This window comes from Moschus berezovskii, chromosome 3, assembly GCF_049115385.1.
Source record: "Moschus berezovskii isolate FMDL1 chromosome 3, NW_MosBer_1.0, whole genome shotgun sequence".
NCBI classification, from domain to species: Eukaryota; Metazoa; Chordata; class Mammalia; order Artiodactyla; family Moschidae; genus Moschus; species Moschus berezovskii.
In genome coordinates, this window is record NC_142462.1 from 86,099,834 (window position 1) to 86,126,601 (window position 26,768).

General features: G+C 56.5%; 2 protein-coding genes and 2 non-coding genes across 5 annotated transcripts; all 4 read left to right on the forward strand.

The window, feature by feature from the left end:
* Positions 1 to 1,461: 1,461 nt before the first annotated feature.
* Positions 1,462 to 10,890, forward strand: FASTKD4 (FASTK mitochondrial RNA regulator 4). 2 transcript variants are annotated; one of them, XM_055421073.2, is made up of 11 exons: positions 1,462 to 1,583; positions 3,092 to 3,556; positions 5,600 to 5,923; positions 6,529 to 6,700; positions 6,978 to 7,135; positions 7,739 to 7,849; positions 8,815 to 8,959; positions 9,304 to 9,549; positions 9,677 to 9,788; positions 9,905 to 10,019; positions 10,585 to 10,890. In XM_055421073.2, the coding sequence occupies exons 2-11, from the start codon at positions 3,143 to 3,145 to the stop codon at positions 10,684 to 10,686; spliced, it is 1,899 nt and encodes a 632-aa protein (XP_055277048.2). In that variant the 5' UTR covers positions 1,462 to 1,583; positions 3,092 to 3,142; the 3' UTR covers positions 10,687 to 10,890. The 2 variants fall into 2 exon arrangements, with proteins under 2 accessions (XP_055277048.2, XP_055277047.2); XM_055421072.2 differs by lacking the exon at positions 1,462 to 1,583 and adding an exon at positions 1,649 to 1,815.
* LOC129552854 (small nucleolar RNA SNORA5) lies at positions 6,226 to 6,361 on the forward strand. The gene has a single exon (XR_008685339.2). It is a non-coding gene; the product is annotated as a small nucleolar RNA SNORA5 (small nucleolar RNA).
* On the forward strand, positions 6,749 to 6,883 carry LOC129552853 (small nucleolar RNA SNORA5). Its single transcript, XR_008685338.1, has one exon. It is a non-coding gene; the product is annotated as a small nucleolar RNA SNORA5 (small nucleolar RNA).
* A 5,488-nt stretch (positions 10,891 to 16,378) lies between the features above and the next one.
* On the forward strand, positions 16,379 to 26,641 carry NACAD (NAC alpha domain containing). The gene is made up of 7 exons (XM_088834618.1): positions 16,379 to 16,484; positions 18,578 to 25,069; positions 25,205 to 25,473; positions 25,865 to 26,011; positions 26,087 to 26,236; positions 26,348 to 26,470; positions 26,562 to 26,641. The coding sequence occupies exons 1-7, from the start codon at positions 16,418 to 16,420 to the stop codon at positions 26,574 to 26,576; spliced, it is 7,263 nt and encodes a 2,420-aa protein (XP_088690744.1). The 5' UTR covers positions 16,379 to 16,417; the 3' UTR covers positions 26,577 to 26,641.
* Positions 26,642 to 26,768: the final 127 nt, after the last annotated feature.

Here is a 26,768-nt window from a genome sequence, read left to right on the forward strand (position 1 = left end):
AGAAGAGGTAAGATGGGAAAGCTAGAGGAAATCAGGTATCAGCCCAGAAAAGCCAATATTCAAATCTAGGTGTTTCAGAGAGAACAGAGAAAGCAGAGGAAAGGAAATATTCAACAAAATATATAACAAGTTTCAAGACTGAGAAAATGAATTTTTAGATTGAAGGCTCTTCTTGTGCTCGGTCAATAAGACATATACTCACACCGAGTAACATCACTGTGAAATATCATAACCGTAGGCATAATGAGAAGATACAAACTTTTAGAAATTTGGGGGGAAAAAAAAAAAGGATGGAAGGAAAGGACAGGAAGGAAGAAGGAAAGGAGGGCAGGTGAACATCTCACAAACAATATCTAGACTCCTCACAAACACCAGAAGCGTGAAAGCTAGAGACTCACAGATTAACCCTACAAAATCAGGAAATTATTTCTAAAATACAGTACCCAGTCGAACTATCAATCAGGCAAGATACAAAAAAAAACATTTTAGACCTGCAAGGCCTTTAAAAACATAACCTCCTTGGCATCATTTCTCACAGACGTACTGGAGGATGAGCTCCACCCAAACAAGGGCATAAACCAAGAAATACGTAAAGGACAGGAAATAAGAGAACAAGCATCAAGGGAAGCAAAAGGAACCGACCACATGGTAAAGGGAGATAGATCCCAGGATGACACCTGCGCTGAAAGCATAGCGGTGATAATCCACACTGGATTTCATAAGCCTCAAAAAAGAGACTCCTTCGGTAAAATTAATCTGGTGACCTATCTTAAGTGTCAGAATATCTTGAGAAATTTAGACTCTGACGCTGTGAAGGATTTGAAGAATTTGTGATAAATACATGGGATCTCAATCAAACCCCCAAAAAGCAGTTCTTAATTCCATGGAAATGGAAATTTGTGCAAGAAAAAAAATTTAAGTCCACATACAGACCTCAAATATATCTTACTTGGCTTACCCCGCAGTTTCTTTTGTAATTAAAGGTAAACACTTAAAATCCAAGAGATTGCACATACAATTCCATAATCCTACATTCTTTTTTGGAAAAACTGCAAGATCTGGGGAAATGGTGCTCTACATTTCCGCAGACCTAGGCTGAGAGGCCTCCCCAGCGAGTCACAGCCCAGCCCATTCCTGAACAGTCTACAGCCGGGACTTCTTTATAGAGACATAGAGGCCGGCGGGGAAGGCGCGGCGCTGGGCCGCGGGAGCGGACTGACGACAGAGGGTCGCCTCCTATATGCCTTATGAAAGCTAGGTACTAACCAGAGGCTGGAACTCAAGCCCCCCAACCTCCGTTTCTGGACACTTTTATGATTTTTACCCCTTCCATTTTTTTCTAAATCGCTCAACACATCTCAATTCACTTCCCACCACCTAGTTCCCGATCCCAGGAAAGATGGCACGCGGCCGGAAAAAGGAACCGGCAATGACTTCCGGCCGGGCGGCCGGCGGCGAGCCTCGCTTCCTGCGGCGCTCCGAGTGACGTAAACGAGCGCGCCGCGCAGCGTGGACCGAGGGCAGGACTGGGGCGCATGGAGGTCAGCGGCGGAGCTCGCGGTGGCGGCGGCGGCGGTGGCGCCGTACGTATCCGGCCCAGGGGAAAAAGGGGGTCCTGAAGACTTGGGGTCATGGCTGGGAGAGGAGACCTGGAGGGCGCACTGGGACGCAGTGGATCGGGGTGGGTGGCAGGGGCCGGGGCCGGTTTAAAGCAGTGCCCGCTCGTGCGCACGCGCCCCTTTTCCGAGGTCCCGCGTGACTGCCTACGATCCCAGCACTGACCCTCGGCGCGGTCGCTGCGTGCTGTTTGTAAAGGTGATTCTCTTTTCTGCGTCTGAGGGCCGAACTTCCGGGTTGGTGTTAAGGATCCTTAAGTCCATTTGAGTTGAACTCGTTTCCTCACTAGCTTGTAGGACTGTCTCTAGTAGGGATCGTTTCCAGTGCTTCCCCGCCGCTGGGGCTTCTCCTCCCTGAGCCTCTTGTTTTGTGTACAGTGAGTCTAAACTTTTTACAGCTGCAACAATCAGCTCATGTTAAAATGTTCCGGACCAAGTTTTGGGAAATCTAAGGTCAAACACGCTCTCTGCTTTGGCAAAAGGGAGCCCGGGTTAACCTTTTATCGTGTGCCGGTGGTCTGCCTTACCTAGGTTGTTTAATCACGCTAGTGAGCGAGGCAGAGTTGCTAAAAAGCAGTAACATCAGGTATGTAACATTTTGGGAGGAGGTAACGTTTTATCTGAGTGCGGAAAGATGGAGGGTTATTTCCTGAGCCCTGTGATGGCGGGTAAAAAAAAAATGAGGCAGCAGTCCTTGCCCTGCCTTGCCCTGCCCTGCGGTTCCCAGGTGTAATGAAAGTGCACGGCCTGTTGAGAATGAGGGAATGTGCTCCAGGGAGGAATAAAAGGTGAAACTGGGAAAATAATTCCGCGCCATGTTGTGAACTGCTCTTTATGACTGGTTCAGGGATTTTGCTCTCAGAACGGGTGTATGTGTGTTTAGTAGGTTAGTGATGTAATAGTGCGAGTTGGTTTGGGAAGGCTCACTCACATGTCTATAAAATTATTAAAAAATAAATCCACAGAAGCTGTGGGATGTATATATGGGTTATATGTCCAGGGTTTTCTAGGAGTAGTCTAATTTAAAGTATTCTGCCTCATTTTCTCTGTAAGCCAATAATTTTTTAAATCCTGGGTACTTTTAAAACTTAAAAGGGAGCAGGGGGAGTGGGTGGATGCTATTCAAACCCTGCTTGCAGAAACTCCTACTCAAGAGGTCTTGGACCAGGCATGGGGTTCTGCAGTGTTGAACCATTCCTAGGTAATTGCACAACCAGGACTAGTAGGCCGGCAGCCCAGACTGTAATGCTCCTGAGTTTCAGTATTGGATTACCTTCTGTACTGAAACAAAAGCCCTCTGAGATTTTTGCTTCAGAACATGCCTTTGCCTGTGGGTGGTCAGTGAAGGGAGGAGTTTGGGCTGGCCTATAGAGAATGAGGCTGTGGCTCCCTTGCGTTTGCTGGCTGCTTCTGTTGTGTTTGTGAACCGGGAACTGCCCCTGCACCATCCCTTTCTCTCTTCTTTTTCTCTTCAGGGCTTTGGAGTCACTTGCTAAGAGGCTCCCCTCGCTGCCGCCCGGGCCACCATGGCTGCTCGGCTGGTGAGGCGATGCACGTGCCTCCTAAGGGAGGCCACCCTCCTGGCCCCTGCTGTGTCCCCCGTTGGCCAGCTGAGACTCCCCCAGGGAACCCAGAAGCCGCTGACTTCCTCAGCTACCTCGCCCAGCTCCCGCCTCCCAGGTCCCTTGTCAGAGCTTGTAGAGAAGGAACAGGTGTTTGCTCCCTATCCTGGGCGCCAGGAGGTGGAGCAGCTCATCGAGAAGGCCACGCAGCCGGAGGAGCTCCTGGAGCTCCTGGGTGGTGGTCACTGTCTGCAGCAGAACCACGCCGCCCTTGCGCTTATCCAGCTCTCTCGCCTGCTCTCTGAGAAGCCAAAAGACAAAGCCACGCTCATACAGGATGCTCGCTTTTGGCAACTTCTCCATCTTGTCAACAGCCAGGTGAGTTCTGGAGCCTTTTCTGCAGGTTTAGCAAGCAGAATATAGCAGAGGCCATGGAGTCCAAAGCATCCAGTCACTTTCCCAGTATAGACAGAAACTCTGCTGTGTGCTTAGTCCATCCACATCCTGTGGTATGTTTTCATTTTATAAATTCAAGAATACTTTAATGTGCTTTCACTTCTGTTAATCCTTTTGACAGCTCTGTTAGGTGAATATTGCTGTCCTCATCTTACAGGCAGCCCAGACACAGTAGATACAAGCAAAAGGATTGAGCCTGGTTTTTCTCAGTGCATCGGGGGCCCCCCCTCACCATACAGTCTTGACTGATGTGGCCCCTCCTCCGTGTCTGGCTGACAGGGGACACACTCTTGAAACTGGAGGAGATGAAGGGTGACTAGGAGAGGATCTCAGAAACTTGAACTGACCATGGGTGTTATCCTAGCCAGTCAGATCCTTAGAGGAGGAACATGGAGAGAAGGGACTTGTGTGTGGCAGGGATGGGTACAGGAAGAACTCAACCCAGTTCCTGTTCAATATAAAGAAGGACTGCATGCAGACTTCAGGCACCCTGGGGTCTGCTGGAGCCGAAGGGCCTGTGACACAAAAAAGAGGTACAGACCCTCACCCTGGCTGCTCTGGAAAGGCAAGGCCGTGTCTGCTTGTCAGGGATGACGAGGAGACTCACAGCTCAAGGGAGGGTTAAATGAGTTTTTTCAGCTACAGGTTATGAGAATATAGTAGATGTGGAAATAGAGTAATATTGGAAACAGTTCACAGATAGTAAAGAAAGTATTGTTTCATGGAAGTTTTTGTCTTTAGTTAAAACACAGATCTGTACTGTGAGCCTGTGTGTTGGGGTCACAGTACAAATTTTTTTCTGAGAATATAGCTCATATAAATTATCTTAATTAGATCTCTTCTTGTTCTGAGACTGTCATTCTAGTTGTCATTAATTAAACCTTTTACACAAAAGCTTTAGAGACAGACTAAACATTGTAGCAAAATTAAAAGCCAGTAATAAACCAGGATTTAGAAATATAAACTGATCAAGCTTTCTTTTAGAGAGTCCTCCTACTGTCTGGGAATTCTGCAGAAACAGCAGAAATCACTGAAGGCTCATGTGAGGCTGAGATCAAATTCATACTTTTCTTTTTTTCCCTCGCACCTTGGCTTGTGAGATTGTTGATCCCCCACCAGGGATTGAACCCAGGACCCTGGCAGTAAAAGCCTGGCATCCTAACCACTGCCCTGCCAGGGAATCCCCTATACTTTTCTCCTTCTGCCCAGCCCTTCACACAACTGCTTTTCTATTTGCCCCTCACTTCGTGTGTATGATTTCAGTTCCCCTTCTTGGCAGTGCAGCCCCATTTCACAGAAGCGTCTGGAGACTTGAAGAGTGTCAGAGTTAACAGCCTTAGCATAGCAGACAACAGAGCCATTCTCATTTACCACATACTGCCTTCCCTGACGGAGAAGACAATGGCAAGCCACTCCAGTACTCTTGCCTGGAAAATCCCATGGATGGAGGAGCCTGGTAGGCTGCAGTCCGTGGGATCGCTAAGGGTCGGACACGACTGAGCGACTTCACTTTCACTTTTCACTTTCACACATTGGAGAAGGAAATGGCAACCCACTCCAGTGTTCTTGCCTGGAGAATCCCAGGGAAAGGGGAGCCTGGTGGGCTTCCGTCTATGGGGTCACACAGAGTCAGACACGACTGAAGTGACTTAGCAGCAGCCTTCCCTGAAGGTGGGGTCTGGGCCAGAGGGCTCCTCATATTTCTCTGAGGCCTGGAAGCACATCCTGCAGGGAATAGCTGGGTCACCCTTGTTCAGAAATGAAGCTGGAGGAGGAGTGAGCACTGTGGCAGAAAACAGGCCCAGACAGGCTATTAAGGAGCCGCCTGGTGTGCCCAGTAGAAATGCCTACATTAAAATAACCGGTTCTCAGGAGGCAGGCTCCAGCTCAGAGCCTTGGCCTGCTCTGTGACAGGATCAATAAGGTCCCAGGTGTGATTGCCTGTGTCTCTCCCACCCCACCTAGATAACTGTAGTCTGGCATGGGACCCTCGTGAAGCTGCTCCGGAGCCTCTATGCACTGGGGCTCCCCACCACCTCCAAGGACCTGCGGTCAGTGGAGCAGGAGGTCCGCTGGCGCATGCGCAGGCTCAAGTACAAGCATCTGGCCTTCCTGGCCGAGTCCAGCGCCACCTACATGCAGGAGCAGGGCTCCCGGGAGCTGCTGGCTGAGCTGCTTGTGCACCTCGAGCGGCGCTGGGCAGAAATTGAAGACAGCCGCACGGTGGTGGCCATGATGATGAAAACTGGGCATCTCTCGGAGTCTCTGATGAACCGCCTGGAGGACAAGGTACTAAGGGACAAGAGCCTTGTGGCTTCTGTCCATAGTCTGGGGCCTGGCACTGGCAGGACTGGCACTTTAGGTAGCTGCAGGCAGCACTTTGTGCCCACTGGTTCCTTCAAGGATCCAGGGGGTTGCAGAGCCTGAACAAAATTGTAGTTCCTCCAAAATTGCATCTTGCACATGACCTGGAAACAGCACGGCCAGCAGCTCCTGAAGTGTGGCCTCAGCCGCCCCACTGACTCAGCTTTGGTTAGTGCTTCCTAGAGACATCACACCTGCCACCTCCTGCTGTACCCCTGCCTCAGCCCCGCAGTCAAGTCAAATTCAGCCCTGTTCCCGTGGTAGCAGGGGCTGGCCTGGATGACTGCCACAGCAAACTCCGCAGCTCATGGGCCCTGGGTTCCCTGCCCTGGGACCTGGGGATAAGTTTGGCTCCGGACATGGTATACCTGGTCTGGGGACTCCCTGGGGTAGGAGCAGAGGCAGGCCCTGCACAGATGGGACCTGTGTTTAGTAAGCTCAGGCCTAGTTGCTGTCTCGCAGGGCCTGCACTGCATGGGACCCCTGGCCCTCGGGCCATCAAGCTGACCCCTGCCGGCTGTGGTTGACAGTGCCTGGAGCTGGTGGAGCAGTTTGGCCCTGAGGAGCTGCGGAAGGTGCTGGTGACGTTGGCAGCTCAGAACCGGAGATCGGTGCCCTTGCTGCGGGCCATCTCTTACCACCTGGTCCAGAAGCCCTTCCCCCTGACTAAAAGCATCCTTCTGGACCTGGCCTATGCCTATGGTGAGCCCTATGCACAGGGAGTGAAGCTGGGAGGCAGAGGGTTCTGGCTGCAGCTGTGTCAAATTCGGGGCCTACCTCACCCGTGGCAGGCACTGGCCCAAAAGGCTGCTACAGAAACACTGTGACTCATGGGCCCTGATCCTCTGTGCTAGGCCTCAGGGATAAATTTGGTTACAGACACCAAGCTCTTACTCCTTGAGACGGGGGTGGGTGGTGGGGTGGGCCTGAGGGCGGCCTGCCGCTTCTCACCAGTTAAATCTCAGGCTCTGTCCCCAAGGCAAACTCGGCTTTCACCAGACCCAGGTGTTCCAGCGCCTGGCAGCCGACTTGCTGCCCCACACGCCAAGCATGACGTCCAGCGAGGTAGCCCGCTGCACCAAGTCCTTCGCCTTCCTTAAGTGGCTCAACCTGCCCCTGTTTGAGGCTTTCGTCCAGGTGAGCTGGGGTGCAGGCATGAGGCCTGGGTTCTGAGGGCCCTCCTTGCCTGACCCCCTGCTTAGGCATGCTCCCTGGGCATTTCATCAGGGAGGCCCAACCAGTCTAGAACACTTTCTAGTGGCAGATATGGAGTCCTTACTCCGGTTTCTTTGGAGAGAAGCAATATGATTCAGCTGTGAAAGAAAGCATAGTTGAAACCCTTTCATTCTTTCACCAAACTTTGTAGGTGACAGACTGTGTGTGTCTTTGGGTGACTGTGCAGGAAGCAGTGCAGACAGCAAGGCCTAGAATCCACTCAAAACTCCCTAAACTTCCAACAGCTGCAAAATGGAGTTGTGAAGAAAGAGAATGTTTGCATTGAGGTTTAGGTGCAGCAGGTTGAAACTGTGTCTATAGGCTGAAGAGTATCTCTGAAGCTGTTGTTAGGGGCCTTTTATATGTGTGTGATTGCCTCGGAGAGGACAGGGGCTAGCCCTCTGCCCACTGCCCTGTGTAAATTACCCCTTTGGGCTGGGAGCTCATGGTTTCTGGGGAAGGGCCAGGTCTGCGTACCACCGGGCCCCTCTCATCCTGCCTTTCTGTCCTCCCTGATCGGCCTAGCACGTCCTGGACAGAGCCCAGAGCATCACTCTGCCACACTTGTGCAACATGCTCCTGGCTTTCGCCCGTGTGAACTTCCGCCCAGAACGGGAGGATTCATTCTTCAGCCTGGTACAGTCTTCACATCCTCTACTGCTATGCTCAGAGCAGCTTGGGACTGAGGGGGAGGGCGGGAGGGAGGAGGCTGGATTTGTACTGAGGAGCCCTAGGTGGGGAGGCAGAAATGAAGAAGACCTGGTGGGAGTGTGGAAGGAGCCAGCTGGAATCATACATCCACCAGGGGTTGTCTGGGGACAGGCGAAAGCCAGCATGGCAGCCAAGGTCCAGGAAGGCATCCAGTGGCTCACTGGCAGTGGGGCTGGGGGACCCCTGTTCTTCCTGTGTGTGTGTTAGTCCCTCAGTCGTGTCCAACTCTTTGTGACCCCATAGGCTGTAGCCCACAAGGCTCCTCTGTCCATGATATTCTCCAGGCAAGAATACTAGAATGGGTTGCCTTGCCCTTCTCTAGGGAATCTTCCCAACCCAGGGATCAAACCTGGATTTCCCACATTGCAATCAGATTCTTTACTGTTTGAGCCACCAGGGAAACTTAGAGCTGTCTTACTTCTGGTGTTCCCTTATTGCCCTGTTGGGGCTCAGAGACCCAATTCAGTTGCCGGGGTGAGAGCATCCTATGAGTAAACTGGGTATGACCCTGGGCCCCCACAGCGGGTGTTACGCCAGCCAGCCAGCTGCTTCCCCTTTCATAATCTCCAGCCCTTGGGGCCAGAAACACCTCCCCTGTGCTGGTGGCACAGTTTTGTGTGTAGGTTCTTGTTAGTGGGTGGGAGGAGGGAGCAGTAGGGGTAGCCCAGCTGCTGTCCAGATTGGGCCTAAGGGATGAGGAGGGTTTCTGGTACCTGCCACCAGGGGCCCCCCAAACCTGACCAAGAGTGCCTCAGCGAAGGTTACTCGCCTCACCCCCTTGGGCCTCAGTGTGTCAAGGTCATAGGGCAGCTCCAGCTGCTGCCCGCCCAGGGATGCCTGTGGCCACTGAGCAGAACCTGCTTTCCCCACCCTGCACTGTCCTCGCCCAGGTGCATGAGAAGCTGGGGTCAGAGCTGGTGGGCCTGGAGCCAGCCCTGCAGGTGGACGTGGTGTGGGCCCTGTGTGTGCTGCAGCAGGTGCGGGAGGCCGAGCTGCAGGCTGTGCTCCGCCCTGAATTTCACACCCAGTTTCTAGGTGAGCGGTGGGGGGGCATCCCTTCCTCTCCTGAGTGATGGCAAGCCCGCCACGCGTGCCCCCTCCCCCAGGGACCACTGCATCTGGGGTGGCTGCCCGGTTGTCAGCCTTGGGCTCCACTCAGCACTGGGGAGATGGGGCAGGCCAGGGCGCTCCCAGCATCTGCTCCTTCTCTGTCCACTCCTAGTGGGTGACCGGCAGACCCTCTTTCTGCTGCTCCTGACCCAGAGTCCAGGGTGAGACGTGGGTGCGGGGGAGGGTGCCGCCGACTCTCCCACCTGGCCCCTGTGACCCTCCACCCGGTCCTCCTGGTCCTCTCTAATCACTCCATCCTCTCCCCTTAGGTGGCAAGTCCCCAAAGGATCAAAGCACCTTCCAGAAGCTGCTGCACGTAAATGCCACAGCCCAGCTGGAGCACCCCGAGTACACGGGACCCCTTCTGCCTACCTCAGCCTTGGTCCCCAGCCCCTCGGCCCTTGAACAGAAGATGACCCCGTTGCAGAAGGAGCTGCAGGAGGTGTTGAAGGGGCTGCTGGGGAGTGCCGACAAGGGCAGCTTCATGGTAGCCACGCAGTATGGCTGGGTTCTGGGTGAGGACTCATCGTCCCCTTCCCCTCCCCACGATCCCGTCTGTTCACCCGCCGTAAGGGCGGGGGCTGTGAGCCCAGTTGATCTCTGAGGGACGGTCCCCAGCACGTTTCCATTCTGTGCCCTCAGATGCCGAGGTGCTGCTCGACTCCGAGAGCCAGCTCCTTCCCCTGAGAGACTTTGTGGCGCCCCATCTTGCCCCCGCCTCTGGCAGCCAGCCACTCCCCCCTGGGGCCAAGAGGTAGGTGGCCACACCACCCTTGGGGGCCATGTGCATTTGGTTCTGGAATTCGCTCTTCTCTCCGAGGGCCTGAGGGAGCTGTCAGCGTCCACAGCGCCCCCCGTCTCCCCCTCCAGGCTAGCCTTCCTTCGCTGGGAGTTCCCCAACTTCAACAGCCGAAGCAAAGACTTGCTGGGGCGCTTCGTGCTGGCCCGGCGCCACCTGCTGGCCGCTGGCTTCCTGCTGGTCGAGGTGAGTATTTCCTAGTCCCAGCTGGCTGATGGGAGCCAGTGTCAGACCCCAGCTCTTGAGGTCGCCCGTGTTGGAGTTCCTCCTTTACACATGAGAAAAGGGGAACTTAGAAGGGTGTTAGGTTTTTCCCAACGTCACACAGCTTTTAAGTACCTGATGCTGTTCACATCTCCACAGCCAGGGTTTCTGAGAGGAAGAGGTTAAGACAAACCCTGTGCTAAGGTCCAGCCCCGGGCCTGGTCCCAGGTTCTCACCGTGGAGACATCTGCACCGGAGAGCACGCTGTCCTGAATGTGGCCAGAAAATACACAACTGGCTCGTTTCTGAGTGTTTTACTTTGCTTTTGATACGGCTTTTAAAATCTTGAAGCCACCCGTGGTCCCGTTTATTCATGGACCTTTGCTGCTCTGAGCACTGACCAAGTGGGGGTCTCTTTCCCACCCACTCTGCTCTAGCTCTATAGGCGTCTTCCTTCAGGATTTGGGGGCCAAGGGTGTGATGCGCAGGGTGGGAGGCATGACGGGGGTCCCCACCTGCCCTGACTCGTTTCCACTGCCTCCCCCAGGTCCCATACTATGAGTGGATGGAACTCAAGTCCGAATGGCAGAAGAGCGCCTATCTCAAGGACAAGATGCGCAAAGCAGTAGCAGAGGAGCTGGCCAAATGACCTGTCCCACAGCAGGGACTGTGTGCCCAGGGGGCCGGACTTCTCCAGAGGCCTAGCCATGGGCACTGGGTGGGCAAGAGGTGGCATGCTGTAGGACACACCTCAGTGTAGGACATTGGCCTTGGAAGTGGGGAAGTGGGCCAGTGGCCATCAACTCTGAGTAGCAGGTCATTCTCTCATGAGTAATAAATTCTTAATCAACTGCCCGACTATCCCGGCTTCTCTGCCACCCACAGAGGATCCCTCTCATGTATGTTTGTGCACAGCTGGCCTGTTGCTCAGAAGCCTGCAGTCAGCCCCCATATATGCTGAGTCCTGCAGTTCTGAACATCAACATGGGAGGACCTTCCCAGGGGAGGCCAGTTTGGTTTTCAGAGCATGGCATCCCAGGAGGTCCCCTCCCATCCAATCGTCTTGGGTGCGTGGGGCACCCTGACGGCCTGTGCTGCCATGTGGTATAAGTGCCAGTCGCTCAGGAGGCACTGGCTCTGAGAAGAAAAAAGGAGTGTACTTGACTGACACTGCAGGGCCAGACGAGACCCCTTGCTGTCCTTGCACCTGGACCAGAGTGCCATGGTGTTGTGCCGCCGCTGTGGTAACCATCTGTCTAAGGAGCCCAGAACCCCTTTCACCATACCAGCAGCAGCGCCACCAGGACTTCTCCGGCAATGTAGGGGTTAGGGCTCCTTGCTTCCACTGCTGGGGGCCCAGGTTCAACCCCTGGTTGGGGAACTAAGATCCCACACGCCAAGTACCAAGGCCAAAACAAGGCTTTCTAGTCCATCACAAGAGACTTTGCTGTGGAGCTGAGCAGAGACGGGCCATCTGGCTTCTCTGGGCCCCTCTCTCAACTGATCCCCACTCCCTCCAAAGTGGTCCCTCAGAAAGCAAGTCACTTTGGGTTAGAGGAGGAGCCATAGAGCAGCAGCTCACAGGATGTGGGTGCTTGGCACTCGGCACAGGCTGGCTGAGGTTCTTGGCCCAGAGAACAGAACAACCAAGATGGCTTTTTGAAGCTGGTGACTCAGAGCCCAGACAAGGTGAGGGACCAGGGAAGAGTACCAAAGGGCCACCAGCATGGACAAGCATCAGGGGTGCTGAGCCAGTTTCGGGAACCTCTGGGAGCACCCACAAAGAAAGCTCATGTTCACCATTCAGGATCTGTGACTTGTAGTTGAGATACTTTGATGAATTCCCTGCAGCTGAAAGAAACTACACAGTGTCCCCTGTGCCCTCTACTAGTTTCCTGAAAGGTGATGGGCACGTGTCACACCAGTATACTGACTGACAAGAATAAAAGTCCGTGCACAGGACACTCGCATCACTACCAGGACACCTCATGTTGCCCTTATGTTCATACCTACCCCTTTGGCCTTGAGCCAACTGGCAGCTATCAACACGTCCTCCATTTCTATTTTGTTACTTGGAGAATATTCTGTACATGAATGATATAGTATATGAAGTTTGGAAATTGGGTTTCTTCACAGGAACAGTTCTCTGGAGTTTGATCCAGTAGGTCCTTCCTTGTTATTGCCGTTAGACTGTGGTTCAGTCCCATGTGTGGGTGTTTGTGTAAACCCAAGTTTTCATTTCTCTGGGATAAGTGCCTGTGAGTACAGCTGCTGGGTCATATGGGATTTATATGCTGTTTAAGAAACTGCCACACGGTTTTCCAAAGGTGCTGTACCGTGTTACATTCCCACCAGCAGTGTGGGAAGCAGTGAAGTTCACATCCCTGCCAGCCTGTGGTGTTCTCAAGGATTCCTGGAGCAGTTCCGATGGGTGTGGAGTCATCTTTTTACTTGCATTTGCCTAATGGCTAGGAATATGCAACCCTTAACCTGATATCTAGTCATCTTAGTGGATATGAGGTGGTATCTCACTGTGGCTTTGATTTTCATTTTTCCATGATGACTAATGGTGTCTTTTCATGTGCTTATGGCCTATTTACATGTAATTTTTGGAGACATGCCTGTTCAGACCCTCTGTCCAGTTTTTAAGTAGTCTGTCTTACCAAGTTGTAAGAGTTCTTCATCTATTTAGAAACAAGTCTCTTATAGAGGACTTGAAATACTGTCTCCCGTTTTGTGGACTATTTCCACTTTCTTCATGGTGTCCTTTGAAACGCAAAAAGTTCCAAATTTGGGTGAAACAGATTGTCCAAAATTGATGTTAATTCTACTTTAAATGAGTAGAATTAACTACTTATTTAAACATGAGTTTGAGCAAGCTTCAGGAGTTGATGGACAGGGAAGCCTGGCATGCTGCAGTCCGTGGGGTTGCAAAGAGTCAGACATGACTGACTGAACTACTTTAAATACTTCATAGAACTCAAATAAAACTATCTGGGCCTGAAGACTTTTGGGGGGAAGCTTTTTTAAGTTACAGATTCAGTTTCTTTCATGGTTTTAGGACTATTCGTGTTACCTATTTCATCTTGTTTGAATTTTTGGTAGATTTTAATTTTCAAGTAATTGTCCATTTCTTCAAAGTTGTTGAATTTATGAGTTGTTTGTAGCATTCGCTTAGTATCCTTGTAATGTCCTCAGCCTCCAGAAGTGTTAGCCCTGTTATTAGTCAGCATTCTTCAGAGAAAGAACCAACAATATATGACAGAGATAAACATAAGAGATTTATTATAGGAATTGGCTCTGCAGTTACAGAGACCAAGGAGTTCCACAATTTGCTGTTCTCAAGCTGGAGAACCAGGAAAGCCATAGCCACTGATATAAATTCAGTTCAAGTGCAAAGACCAGAGAATGGGGAGGGGTGGCAGGTGGGGCTGTGGTGTCACTGGTGTCAGCCCTGGAGGCCAAAGCCTGGAGAACCAGGAGCTCCAATGTTCGGGGGTCAGAGGTGGACATCCCAGCTCAAGAGAGTGAGTTCACACTTTGCCTTTTTGTTTTTCTCTGCTCCTACCCACCCCACCCCCACCCCCGGCAACAGATTGGTTGATCCCCACCCTGCACTGGTGAGGCCAAATCTCTCCACTCAGTCTACTGAATCGTGCTCATCTCCAGAGATGCCCTTGCATACACACCCTAAAATAGCATTTAATCCACTATCTGGGCATCCCTAAGCCCAGTCAAGTTGACACATAAAATTAACCATCATAGCCCCCGTGGCATACTGGTCATTTGTGTCTTCTCTATTTTAGTCCACCTTGCAATTTTACTGATTTTTCAAAGAACTATTCTTTTTGTTTCATTGATTTCTTCCGCTGTTTTCCTGTTTTCTGTTTCATTGATTTTTACTCTTGGCTCTGTTTCCTTCTTGCTGCTGAGTATAGTTGATTTTGTCCTTTTCCTAGTTTCCTGAGGTAGGAACTTCGATGATTGATTTGATACCTTTCCTCTCTTCCAACATGCTATAAATATCCCTCTCAGCATTTCTACCTGCAGACCACATAATATTTTTATTTTCATTCTCTTCAGTTCTGTGTTTCTTAACAATTTTCTTATTCTCATTGTAATTTTCCTTATTGTTGGGTTCGTCCCTGATTTTCCTGGTATGCCGGGTGGTTTTTTTTTTAAACATGTACCCCAGATAGGCTGTCAAGTTCAAATTTTAGCAGGCAGTCTGCCTGTTTGGGTTCAGGCTGCAGTCTGGGCTACATGGCCTGTGGTTCTCATGACTCACAGCACCGTGTTGGTGTCCTGCCACTGGGCTCTGCTGGTGCTCTTGAATGAGCAGGAGGCACTTTCTGGGCTGGACCATCCTGTGCCTTTGTTGGGGGGGCGGGGGTGGAACCCAGCTTGCTGGGCTGAAAGCCTGCTGTAGTGCAATTTCCTTTGCCAGTGACCCCCCACCCTCCAGAGATTCGGATGGGGGGGCAAGAGCCAGAGAGTGGGTGCATGAGGTGAGGAATGGCTTCCCTTGGCCCCTTATTAGGAGACTTCCCCTTGAGCTTCAATATCAGTTCTGCCACACTCCCTAGAGTTGTCACAGGCTTCAGTTCATATGAGGGTGAATGCCTGGTCCTCCTCCCAGTATATAGTAGCTGGTGGTGACAGGAAATGCCAGGCTTAGGTCCCCTTCTGTTGAGTAGGCTGCTCTGCTGTTCCTCCAATCCTGGGGTCCCTCCCCAGCTCACCTTTCTCTTTTCATCTTAGCTCAGTTTCTGGTGGTTTCTAATTTCCCACATCTTTATTGGCTAGTCAGGAGGAGCAGAGAGACAAACTTGTGTCATCCTGTCCAAACAGGGCACTGATGAAAGCCTTCTGTTTTCTGGAATGTCAATGGTGTTGGCCAGGTGGTAGAGGTTGGCAGAATGGTGAAGACTTATGAAGGACTCAGCTAAGGCGATGAGAGAGAGGCCATCAGTTCAGTTCAGTCACTCAGTCGTGTCCGACTCTCTCCGATCCAGAAAGAAGCAAATTTTTTTGTTGTTGGCCGTGACGCAGCTTGTGAGCTCTTAGTTCCTCACAAGGGATTGAACCCGGGCCCCAGCAGTGAAAGCAACAAGTCCTAATCACTGGGCCACTAGGGAATTCCCTGGAGGAGGCAACTTAGAAACTCTTAGGAGGTGAGGATGAAGATGGGTGTGGAGAAAAGGGACAAAGAGGAGCTCCCCATCAGTGGATAGATAGATTTCCAGCGACTGAGAGGGATACAAGATGCAGGGCTTAGATTGGAACATGATGGGTCTGGTGCCTGATGTGTAGATGCCCAGCAGGCAGGCAGCCCCTGGCTCCATGGGCTCCGAGGTAGAGCCAACAGAAGATTGAGGATGGAGGAGACTCCCCCACAACAATGGCCGTTCTGATTGCCTACCCCCGCCCCCGTCTAGCTCTGGGTTGGTGACAATGTTCAACTGTCTCCCAGAGCCTGGCACGGGGCGGATGCTCAGTGAATCTGAGTGCAGGAGGGCCTGTGTGGAAGCAAGGGCGCATCTCCAGAAAGCTCAGGGAGGGTTTGCAACATTTGGGGTGTGGCAGGGACGTCTGCTGAGAATGGAGGAAGGCAAGCTTCTCCATCTTCCTTCCACTGCCCAAGAGCTGAAGGATGGGACAGCGCTGAGCTGCGGGGAACCCCGGGGAGCAGTCAACCCGAGGCTCCACTGGGGCTGCTTTCCCTGATGCGCTCCTGCTTGCCGGCTCTGGTTGCCATAGAGCCAGGAGGCGGTTGCCACGGAAACCGACGTGAGAGGACCGACCAATCAGTGAAGAGCTGCGGCGCCAACTCACCTCTTGGGTGGAGGCACCGGGCTAGGATGAGGACCCCTGCCCAGGCAGCTGGGAGCCGGGTGTTCGAGCAGGGGGCCTATGGCGCCGTCACCCCCAAAGCGCCGGTCCCCCAGAATCCCCAACACCCTCCCCGGCCCCGCACCCCGAATTCTGACTACCTTCTGCCTCTTCCCGACCCGACTAAGGGGTGATATCTCCGACTGGCCCTGAATCCCTCTCCCGTTAATGGAGGGGAGGAGGGGGGCCAAGGGCTGGGATGCTGCGGGAAAGGCGGGGCCGCGGACCGCGGGAGGGGAGTGCAGTCGGGGTGGGGTATGGGGAGGGAGGAGGGAGGCTGTCCCAGCCCCTGCGCTCCCGGCACACCGCAGTGCCTGGCGCGCCCGCGCAAGCTCACTCGCTCACGCGGGGCGCGGGGCGGGCGGGGCGGTGCTGACGTCATCCACTGACCCCTTTCACCCCCCGGCCGAGGGGCGGTGGCCGCGCAGGCTCCGCGGGACGGACTCACGGACAGACAGGGGACGGAAGGACGGGCGGACGGCCAGGCCATGCCCGGGGAGGCTGCCCGCGCCGAGCTGCTGCTGCCGGAGGCGGGCGGGCCGGGACCCCGCACAGGTGAGGCCGCGGCGCGCTCTCCCTCCCGCCTGCGTGTGTCTCCGCCAACCCTCTCTCGGCCCCTGCCGGTCTCTACCCAGCTCCCTTTCCGACCCTGTCCCTCTACCAGCTCCTTCCCATTTTCTCTTCGCGCCCTCCTCCCCGCCTTCTCTCCGTTCCCGTCCCTTGTCCATCCCCGCCCTGTCCCCTTCCTTGGTCCCCAGTCCTAGCCCAACGTAGCCCAACCCTGGCCCCTACTCAGGACCGCAGGGAAGGGCGGGGTGGATTAGATGTCCTCCAGAAGCCAAAAGCGACTTGAAGGCGTGAGCTTCCCGGCTCCGGTGGGCGTCCCCCGCCGCGCCTTATTGTCTGGCGGGGGGTGGGGGGCGGGTAATGGGCCTCACGGCCCCTGCAGCGTGGGTTGTCACCTGCACCCCAGCCACTGGGGATGCGGATTCGCGGGGCGCCTGCCCTCCCCACTCCCCACCTCCTCCATCCCACCCCCCATGCTTGAGAGCTGCCTCCGGGAGGGCGGGTGACTGGTTCTGGCTCAGGAGGGAGGAACAGGGCTGGAGCTGGAGCCTGGGGAAGCCCGAGGGCTGGAATGTGGGAGGCCCTGGGGGAGCAAGGCCTGGGGAGCATCAGCCCTGGAGTGCAAGTCCAAATCCTTGGAGAGACTTAGGGAGCAAGCGTTGGAGGGGATCTGCCTTAAGCCCAGGAAGACCAACCAGGATGGCCACAGGGCAGGAGGTCAGCCATGTGTGGCTCCGAGAGGGCCAAGGGCACCTTGCTGTGGGTGAGAAGTCCCCTGGTGATGAAACCCATACTGGGCCCAGGGGCCTGGCCTCCCTCTGGGTCCAGTAAAGTGGGTCGGGACTATCTCTGCTTGGACTGTTTAACAACCTTGAATGAGGCACAAAAATCTTTGACCTTTGGTTTCCGTTCCTCTGTCCTCGTGGTGCCCAACCCCACCCTCAGCCTGCCTCAGGGTCCTGGAGTCCAGTGAGGGTACCCTACCAGGCCAGTGCCAAGAGCCTGGTCTCCAACACCCAGCCCCGCCAGCCACACCCACCTCCAGGGTTTAGGTGTTCATCACACTCCCGTGGACCCAAAGGACCCCCTTCTCAGGACCCTCTGGCCACTCCAGCACCCCAGCAGTGTGGCCCCAGGGCCCAGGGTTCTGCCCCCACTGCAGCAGATGGGCAGAGCCTGGGGAGGGGGCTGCCCTAAGCTTCACCTCCACTCTGCAGACAGAAAGCTGAAGCACAGCAGATGTACTTGTGGGTGGTCATGGGTGAACGTGGAAGCCTCCAGAGAAAATGGCCAGAGCTGGGCAGCCCCTATCCACTGCCATGGGACCCACACAAATGAGCCTCAGCTCTGTGGGGATGGCTGCTGCTGGCCACTCAGTCGGATGCACTCAGAGCCCCAAGAGCCCACAGCCCCTCAGAGCTGCTTATGGGGCAGGACGGGGCCCCTGTGTGCTCCACCATTGGCCATCACCGAGCCAGCAGTGAGCTGGGATTGCCTGAGGACAGCACACAGTGGCCCCTGCTTTCCCTCTTGCGTGTGCCAACTCTGGAAACAGGGGTGGGGCAGCGGAGCCCAGTGAGACCCTGACAGGTTGTCCTCAGGTGCAGGCAACAAGAAAGGAGAGAGACGAGGCAGAGAAGCAAGACTCCCACTTCACAGCAAGTGTGAGATCTGGAATGTTCCAGAGCTGAGTGGAGAGCAGACTTCCTGCTCCCTGGGGGCCCACCGACCTAGGAGGTCATGAGCAGACCTTTCCTGGCAAATCCAGCTGAGGTGGCACAGATTACGTGCATGGAGTCAGCAAGTTAGTGTCCTAAGAGACAGGAGCTGGTCTCATCTTTAACGAGCATCTTGGAGGAAAGCCAGACCCCAGGCTGCTCGCCATGGCCAGAACTCTTGGAAATCATCCCTCGGGCACAGCAATACCCTTTCCTTTTCCTGACCTCGGTTTTCAGCAGACACCCACCCTCGTGGGCACCCAGTCCTGTGCTCAACTCTTGTCCGAGGCAGGGGCGGCTGCAGCCGGTAAGCTGCCTCTCAGGGAAGATGCCTGCCCTTCTCACGCCCTTCTGTCTCCACAGATCTGTCCTGTGATGTGGCTGTGGCTACCACCCCAAAAGGGGACCGGCTGGAGCACTGTGCCCTAACCTCTGGGCCCAGCGCCCTGGCTCTCACGTTCCTGCACGGCAAGCCTGGTGCCCGGCCCCCGCCTGAGGGAGCCAGCTGGGATGCAGGGCCGGGCCACGCCCCCTCAGCCTGGGCGGTTCAGGCAGAGGGTGGCCCCAGTCCAGGGCCTGCCGAGGTTCGGCCTACTGAAGGTCCTCTCCCAGCCTCCCTGGAGCCCCGGATTGTGATGGGCGAGGAGACGTGCCAGGCAGCCCCACTGCCCAGGGCAACCATGCCGGAGCTCAGGGACTGGGAGGGTGGGCATGCTAACCTGAACCCATCCCCCGAGTTGTGTTCTCAGGGTGACCCTCCTGTGCCTTTCCCTGCCCCAGACTCCGATTCCTACTTCACACCTCCCTCCACCCCCACCAAGACAGCCTCCACCCTGCTCCCTGGCCCCGGGCCCCACAGGGACACCCAGGATGCCCAGGCTGAGCTGGGGGACTCACCGCCAGCCTCGCCCACTGGCTCATACATCACAGCAGACGGGGACAGCTGGGCCTCATCCCCATCCTGCTCCCTAAGCCTGCAGGCCCTGGCCGAAGGGCTGGATGTGCCCTCAGGCTGGGGCTTCTCTCCACCTGGGTCTGTGGTCGATGAGAGGGAGCTGCCCCCTGCCGGGACCCCGGACAGCTCATCCCCAGAGTCCAGCCTCTCAGCAGACAGCAGCTCTTCCTGGGGCCAGGAGGGCCACTTCTTCGAGCTGGACTTCTTGGCCAATGACCCGATGATCCCTGCTTACCTCCTGCCCTTCCAGGGCAGCCTGATTTTCCAGGTGGAGGCAGTGGAGGTGACACCGCTGCCCCACGAAGAGGAGGAAGTGGAGGAGGAGGAGCAAGAAGAGGAGCAGGAAGTCCCCCTCCCCAGAGGGGACTTAGCTGGGGAGGGCGAGGATGATAGCACATTCGCATCCTCCCTGCAGTCACTGTCTGACCTGTCCATCACCGAGGGCGTGGACGAGGCCTTCGCCTTCCGGGACGACACCTCAGCTGCCTCCTCTGACCCCGACTCGGCCTCCTACACGGGGGCTGATGACGAAAGGCTGTACAGTGGAGAGCCCCACGCACAGCCCACCACACTGCTCCAGGACAACCCTGGGGAGGCTGCCTCTTGGGGCCCAGAACTCGCTCTTGGGGTGGCCAAGGGAGAGGCTGGCCAGGCTGCCAAGAGTCAGGAACCCATCTCTCAGATAACGAGGATGGGTCCCGCTTCAGCCCAGGTGTCCTCTGCTGCTATGGCCCCTCACATCCCACAGGAGTCTCTGGACCTCACTGGGGTGAGCCCTCAGGCCCAGGGAGAAGAGCCAGGCTCCACCATGGGACTAGTACCTGTTGCCCCAGTCACATCTCAGCCCCTGCAGGAGGGAGACACTGCTACTTTAGGCCCAGAGCCCTGGATTTCGAAGGGAGAAGCAGACCTCAACTCTCTGCAAACCCTGAAGGAAGACACAGGCCACAGGTTTGCCGCTGCAACCAGCCCTGAACCCCAGCCAGAAGTGGATCCAGCAGCATTCCCACCCCTGCAGGATGCAAGTATCCCCTGGGTCCAGGAATCTGCCTCCAAGACCAGCCCTGGGCCCAAGTTGGAAGAAGAGGACCTGACAGCATCCCCACCTCTGCAGGATGCAGGTCTCCCCTTGGTCCAGGGATCTGCCTCTGAAGCTAGCCCGGAGCCCCAGTCAGAAGAAGATCTGACAGCATCCTCAACCCTGCAGAATGCAGGTTTCCCCTTGGTCCAGGGATCTGCCTCTGAGGTCAGCCCTGAGCCCCAGTCAGAAGAAGAGGACCTGACAGCATCCCCACCTCTGCAGGATGCAGATCTCCCCTTGGTCCAGGGATCTGCCTCTGAAGCTAGCCCGGAGCCCCAGTCAGAAGAAGAGGACCTGACAGCATCCCCACCCCTGCAGGATGCAGGTCTCCCCTTAGTCCAGGGACTTGCCTCAGAGCCCATCCCTGAGCCCCAGTCAGAAGAAGATCTGACAGCATCCTTACCCCTGAAAGATGAAGGTCTCCCCTTGGTTCAGGGATCTGCCTCCAAGGCTAGCCCTGAGCTCAAGTCAGAAGACCTAACAGCATCCTCACCCCTGCAGGATGAAGGTCTTCCCTTGGTCCAGGCATCTGCCTCTGAGGCCAGCCTGGAGCTCCAGGCAGAAGAAGATCTGACAGCATCCTTACCCCTGAAAGATGAAGGTCTCCCCTTGGTTCAGGGATATGCCTCCAAGGCTAGCCCTGAGCTCAAGTCAGAAGATCTAACAGCAACCTCACCCCTGCAGGATGAAGGCCTCCCCTTTGTTCAGGGATATGCCTCCAAGGCTAGCCCTGAGCTCAAGTCAGAAGATCTAACAGCATCCTCACCCCTGCAGGATGAAGGCCTCCCCTTGGTCCAGGGATCTGCCTCCGAGGCCAGCCTGGAGCCCCAGTCAGAAGAAGATCTGACAGCATCCTTACCCCTGAAGGATGAAGGTCTCCCCTTGGTCCAGGGATCTGCCTCCAAGGCTAGCCCTGAGCCCAAGTCAGAAGATCTAACATCATCCTCACCCGTGAAGGATGAAGGTCTCCCCTTGGTCCAGGGATCTGCCTCTGAGGCCAGCCCTGAGCCCCAGTCAGAAGAAGATCTAACAGCATCCTCACCCCTGCAGGATGTGGGTCTCCCCTTGGTCCAGGGATCTGCCTCTGAGACCAGCCCTGAGCCCCAGTCAGAAGAAGAAGATCTAACAGCATCCTCACCTCTGCAGGATGCGGGTCTCCCCTTGGTCCAGGGATCTGCCTCTGAGACCAGCCCTGAGCCCCAGTCAGAAGAAGAAGATCTAACAGCATCCTCACCTCTGCAGGATGCGGGTCTCCCCTTGGTCCAGGGATCTGCCTCTGAGACCAGCCCTGAGCCCCAGTCAGAAGAAGAAGATCTAACAGCATCCTCACCTCTGCAGTCCTTGGTCCAGGGATCTGCCTCCGAGACCAGCCCTGAGCCCCAGTCAGAAGAAGAAGATCTAACAGCATCCTCACCTCTGCAGTCCTTGGTCCAGGGATCTGCCTCCGAGACCAGCCCTGAGCCCCAGTCAGAAAAAGAAGATCTAACAGCATCCTCACCCCTGCAGGAGGCAGGTCTCCCCTTGGTCCAGGGATCTGTCTCCGAGGCCAGCCCTGAGCCCCAGTCAGAAGAAGAAGATCTAACAGCATCCTCACCCCTGCAGGATGCAGGTCTCCCCTTGGTCCAGGGATCTGCCTCTGAGACCAGCCCTGAGCCCCAGTCAGAAGAAGAAGATCTAACAGCATCCTCACCCCTGCAGGATGCAGGTCTGCCCTTGGTCCAGGGATCTGCCTCCGAGGCCAGCCCTGAGCCCCAGTCAGAAGAGGACCTGACAGCATCCTCGCACCTTCAGGATGCAGGTCTCCCCTTGGTCCAGAGATCTGCCTCCGAGCCCAGTCCTGAGCCCCAGTCAGAAGAGGACCTGACAGCATCCTCACACCTGCAGGATGCAGGTCTCCCCTTGGTCCAGGGATCTGTCTCCAAGGCCAGACCTGTGCCCCACTCAGAAGAGGACCTGACAGCATCCTTTCACCTGCAGGATGCAGGTCTCCCCTTGGTCCATGGATCTGCCTCCGAGGCCAGACTTGAGCCCCAAACAGAAGAACATCTAACAGCATCGTCACCTCTGCAGTATCCAGGTTTCCCGTTGGTCCAGGGATCTGCCTCTGAGGTCAGCCCTGAGCCCCAGTCAGAAGATCTAAGAGCATCCTCACCCCTGCAGGATGCAGGTCTCCGCTTGGTCCAAGGATCTGCTTCTGAGGCCAGCCCTGACCACCAGGCAGAAGAAGATCTGAAAGCATCCCTGCCCCTGCAGGACACAGGTCTCCCCTTGGTCCAGGCATCTGCCTCCAAGGCCAGCCCTAAGCCCCAATCAGAAGATCTCACAGTCTTCCCACCCCTGCAGGATGCAGGACTTCCCTTGGTCCATGGATCTGTCTCCAAGGCCAGCCCAGAGCTCCAGTCAGAAGACAACCTGACAGCATCCTCGCACCTGCAGGACGCAGATCTCCACTTGGTCCAGGAATTTTCCTCCGAGGCCAGCCTGGAGCTTCAGTCTGAAGAGGACCTGACAGCATCCCCACCCTTGCAGGACGCAGGTCTCCCCTTGGTCCAGGGATCTGCATCTGAGGTCAGCCCTGAGCCCCAGTCAGAAGAAGAAGTGACAGCATCTCCACCTCTGCAGGTTGCAGGTCTCCCCTTGGTCCAGGAATCTGCCTCTGAGGCTAGCCCTGAGACCCAATCAGAAGAAGAGGACCTGACAGCATCCTCGCCCCGGCAGGAAGTGGGTCTCCACTTGGTCCAGGGATCTGCCTCCGAGGCCAGCCCTGAGCTCCAGTCAGAAGTGACAGCATCCCCACCCCTGCAGGTTGTAGGTCTCCCTTTGGTCCAGGCATCTGCCTCCGATGCCAGCTCAGAGCCGCAGTCAGAAGAGGACCTGACAGCATCCCCACCTCTGCAGGACGCAGGTCCCCCCTTGGTCCAGGGATCAGCCTCCGAGGCCAGCCCGGAGCCCCAGTCAGAAGAAGAGGACCTGACAGCATCCCCACCTCTGCAGGATTCAGGTCTCCCCTTGGTCCAGGGATCTGCCTCCGATGCCAGCTCAGAGCCACAGTCAGAAGAGGACCTGACAGCATCCCCACCTCTGCAGGACGCAGGTCTCCCCTTGGTCCAGGGATCAGCCTCCGAGGCCAGCCCGGAGCCCCAGTCAGAAGAGGACCTGACAGCATCCCCACCCCTGCAGGACGCAGGTCTCCCTTTGGTCCAGGGATCAGCCTCCGAAGGCAGCCCTGACCACCTGTCAGAAGAGGACCTGACAGCATCCCCACCCCTGCAGGATGCAGGTTTCCCCTTGGTCCAGGGATCTGCCTCCGATACCAGCCCTGACCACCTGTCAGAAGATGAGGACCTGACAGCATCCCCACCCCTGCAGGTTGCAGGTCTGCCCTTGGTCCAGGGATCTGCCTCTGAGGCCAGCCTGGAGCCCCAGTCAGAAGAGGACCTGACAGCCTCCCCACCCCTGCAGGATGCAGGTCTCCCCTTGGTCCAGGGATCAGTCTCCCAGGCCAGCCCGGAGCCCCAGTCAGAAGAAGAGGAGCTGACAGCCTGCCTGCCCCTGCAGGATGCAGGTCTTCCCTCCAGTCAAGTATCTGCCACCAGCGCCAGCCCTCTGGCCCTGACGACTGACACAGGCTTTACCCAAGAGAGAGAGCCCACAGCCACTGCAGCCCATAGGAAAGGAAGAAAGACCCTGGGGCTAAGACCAGCATCTGAGGAAAGAGACCCAGACCACACTGGAGGATCAGACTCTCTGGCCTTGGATCAGATACATCTGGGTGGCCCAGACCTACCTGCAGATGCGCGGACACCTTTGGAGGGAGATGCAGGCCCCTCCAAGCCTTCCACAGAGATCCCAGACACACCTGAGCCTTTCACAGCCGCCCAAGGTCCCCCAAAGCCTGACTCCAGTGGGGAGGAAGTAGCCAAGGGCATTTTGGCACCCAAGCAGGAAGCCTGTCATGATGTCTGTGCACATGGGGGTGATGGAGCTGAATCCAGCTCATCCCCAAAGGAGGCCCTGGGGGCTGAGCACCAGGGGCATGAGGCCCTAAAGCTAGTGCTTCATGACCCAGGGGTGTGTCCTACTGCCAGCCTGGAGGTTGGCCAGTTGGGGCCCCCAAGCCCAGTGGAGGAGGGAAGGGCCACTCTTGGGCATAAGCTTCCCATGGCTGTGGGCTCAGAGGCTGGGCTGGGCTCCTGCTCAGAGTCTCCTTCAAGAGCTGTGCCCAGCCTGGGAGGGCACTGTGCCAAAGATCCTGCCCCAACATCTCCACTGCCCTTGAGGCAGCCAAAGCCTGTGCTGGGCTCGGGCAGGGGAGAGCAGGCCCAGGCAGCACTTGGGGTCCTTGGCCCCTCCCCACTGCAGCCTCCAGAAAGCCCCATAGGGGGCCTGCCCAGTGCCCCCCAAGACAGGATCCAGGGCCCTGAGCCCCCTGCTCCTGGTGTCCTCATGGAGGCAGTCCCAACCCCCCTGGCATCCCCTGCCCCCTGCCCTTGCCGGGGCCCCCGGGAAGACTTGGTGGAGGGCGCAGAGCTCCTGGGCTCTCCGAGCCATCCACCACCTCAGCCAAGAGCCCAGCGGGCAGTGGCTGCCTCCTCAGGGACCACAAACCCCCCTGGGGCTGGGCAGGTCAGCCTCCCACCCCACCCCACCCTCCCCAGCCCCAAGGCAGCCCCCAAGAGGGGTGCCCATGCCAAAGACCCGGCCTCGAGGCTCTCGCCCCCTAGCCAAGTGCCTCCTGGCTCTGGGCCCCGGAGCCCAGCCGGCCCTCGAGGGCTCCCAGCCACCGAGCAGCAGGATGATGGCGACAGTTTGGAGGAAGGTGAGTGGGATGCAGGCGGCAGCACTGTCCTGAGCCAGGGACCCAGGGGACAGAGGGCTGGGCAGGGGTGCCAGAGCTGCTCGCCCCATGCCCATGTCCAGAAGGGCAGGCCATCCTCACACTCCCCTTCCTCAGACTCGCCCCGCGCTCTGGGCTCCGGCCAGCACTCGGACAGCCACGGGGAGTCGTCAGCCGAGCTGGAGGAGCAGGACCTCTCAGGACCGCAGACCGCACAGTGCCCAGCCCAGGTGCCCGAAAAGGCAGGTTGTGCACCCAGGGGAGGGCTCCATGCCCTGCCCTCGGGTGCTCAGACCCCCTTTCTTCTCCAGGCCCCAGCCGGCAGCGGGAGCGAGGAGACGGTCGCCAAAGCCAAGCAAAGTCGCAGTGAGAAGAAGGCCCGAAAGGTGGGCTGGGCACCCAGCTGGGACCCTGCTCCCTGAAGGAGGGACCAGGCTGGCCAGACAACCCCAGCCACCCCAAGAGTGGGGCTGGCAGCGTAAAGGGACCCTTTCCCACCCCATAGCTGGTGAATCCGATCGATGGGGGCCCTGGGATAAAGGGAGTAACTGGATGCCTTGTGTGAAGTAACTGGGGCTGGGCTGTCAGACTCACAGCCTGAGTCTGACGTCCTGTTTGCTCACACGGGGTACCACCTGGGAGGCTCCACAGAGGATGGGTGGCGGAATCCTTGTGCCCCTGACAGTGGACCGTCCACCCCGGACTTGCTTCTCTCCCTCAACCCTCAACTGGGAACTTTGGGGCCCATGCCCAGGCCTGAGACCACTGTGCTTCTAGGCGATGTCTAAGCTGGGCTTACGACAGATCCAGGGGGTCACCAGGATCACCATCCAGAAGTCCAAGAACATTCTCTTTGTGATTGCGAAGCCTGATGTCTTTAAGAGCCCAGCCTCAGACACCTACGTGGTCTTCGGCGAGGCCAAGGTCTGAGTGGCTGGCCATGGCACGGGGAGGGGCCTGGGGCGTGGGCTCAGCTGAAAGCTGATCTCTGTGCTGCAGATTGAGGACCTGTCGCAGCAGGTACACAGAGCTGCGGCTGAGAAGTTCAAAGTGCCCTCAGAGCCCTCCGCCCTGGTGCCCGAGTCAGCACCCGGGCCGAGGGTGAGGCCCGAGTGCGAGGAGGAGGAGGAGGAGGAAGACGAGGAGGAGGTGAGGCCAAAGGGCCCTCGGCTCAGTCTCCTGGAGGGGGGCAGCTTTGCCTGGGGGCCTCTCACTGGGGGAGGGGGACGCTCCAGCACCTCCCTGCTTATCCCGCTCCAGGTGGACGAGGCAGGACTGGAGCTGCGCGACATCGAGCTCGTGATGGCGCAGGCCAACGTGTCAAGGGCCAAGGCCGTGCGGGCCCTGAGGGACAACCAGAGTGACATCGTCAACGCCATCATGGTGAGTGGCTGGCCCCTTCGCAAATTCCCTGCTGCTGTCTCTGCCGGAGCCTGTCCCCCAGCATGACCCTGTCTTTCTACAATTCTCACAGGAGCTGACAATGTAGTTGCTGACCAGAGACCCGGCTCCACCCCTGCCCCCTAGCTCTGCTGCTCAATAAAGTGGTGTCCCTTCATCACCTCTGCTCCTCCAGCGCAGGCTCTGGCGAAACGGATTGCAGGAGGTGTGCAGACACTTCCTGAAGCCACACAGGTCCCCGGAAGGGTGGTGGTCCCTCCCCCGCGTCCCAGGGAATCCA

Coding starts and splice junctions, on each gene's coding strand:
- FASTKD4 (XM_055421073.2), top strand. CDS start 3,143: ATGGCTGCTCGGCTGGTGAGGCGATGCACGTGCCTCCTAAGGGAGGCC. Junction 6,701..6,977: donor GGACCTGGCCTATGCCTATG/GTGAGCCCTATG, acceptor TCTGTCCCCAAG/GCAAACTCGGCTTTCACCAG. Junction 7,136..7,738: donor TGTTTGAGGCTTTCGTCCAG/GTGAGCTGGGGT, acceptor TGATCGGCCTAG/CACGTCCTGGACAGAGCCCA.
- NACAD (XM_088834618.1), top strand. CDS start 16,418: ATGCCCGGGGAGGCTGCCCGCGCCGAGCTGCTGCTGCCGGAGGCGGGC. Junction 16,485..18,577: donor CGGGCCGGGACCCCGCACAG/GTGAGGCCGCGG, acceptor CTGTCTCCACAG/ATCTGTCCTGTGATGTGGCT. Junction 26,012..26,086: donor TGGTCTTCGGCGAGGCCAAG/GTCTGAGTGGCT, acceptor TCTGTGCTGCAG/ATTGAGGACCTGTCGCAGCA.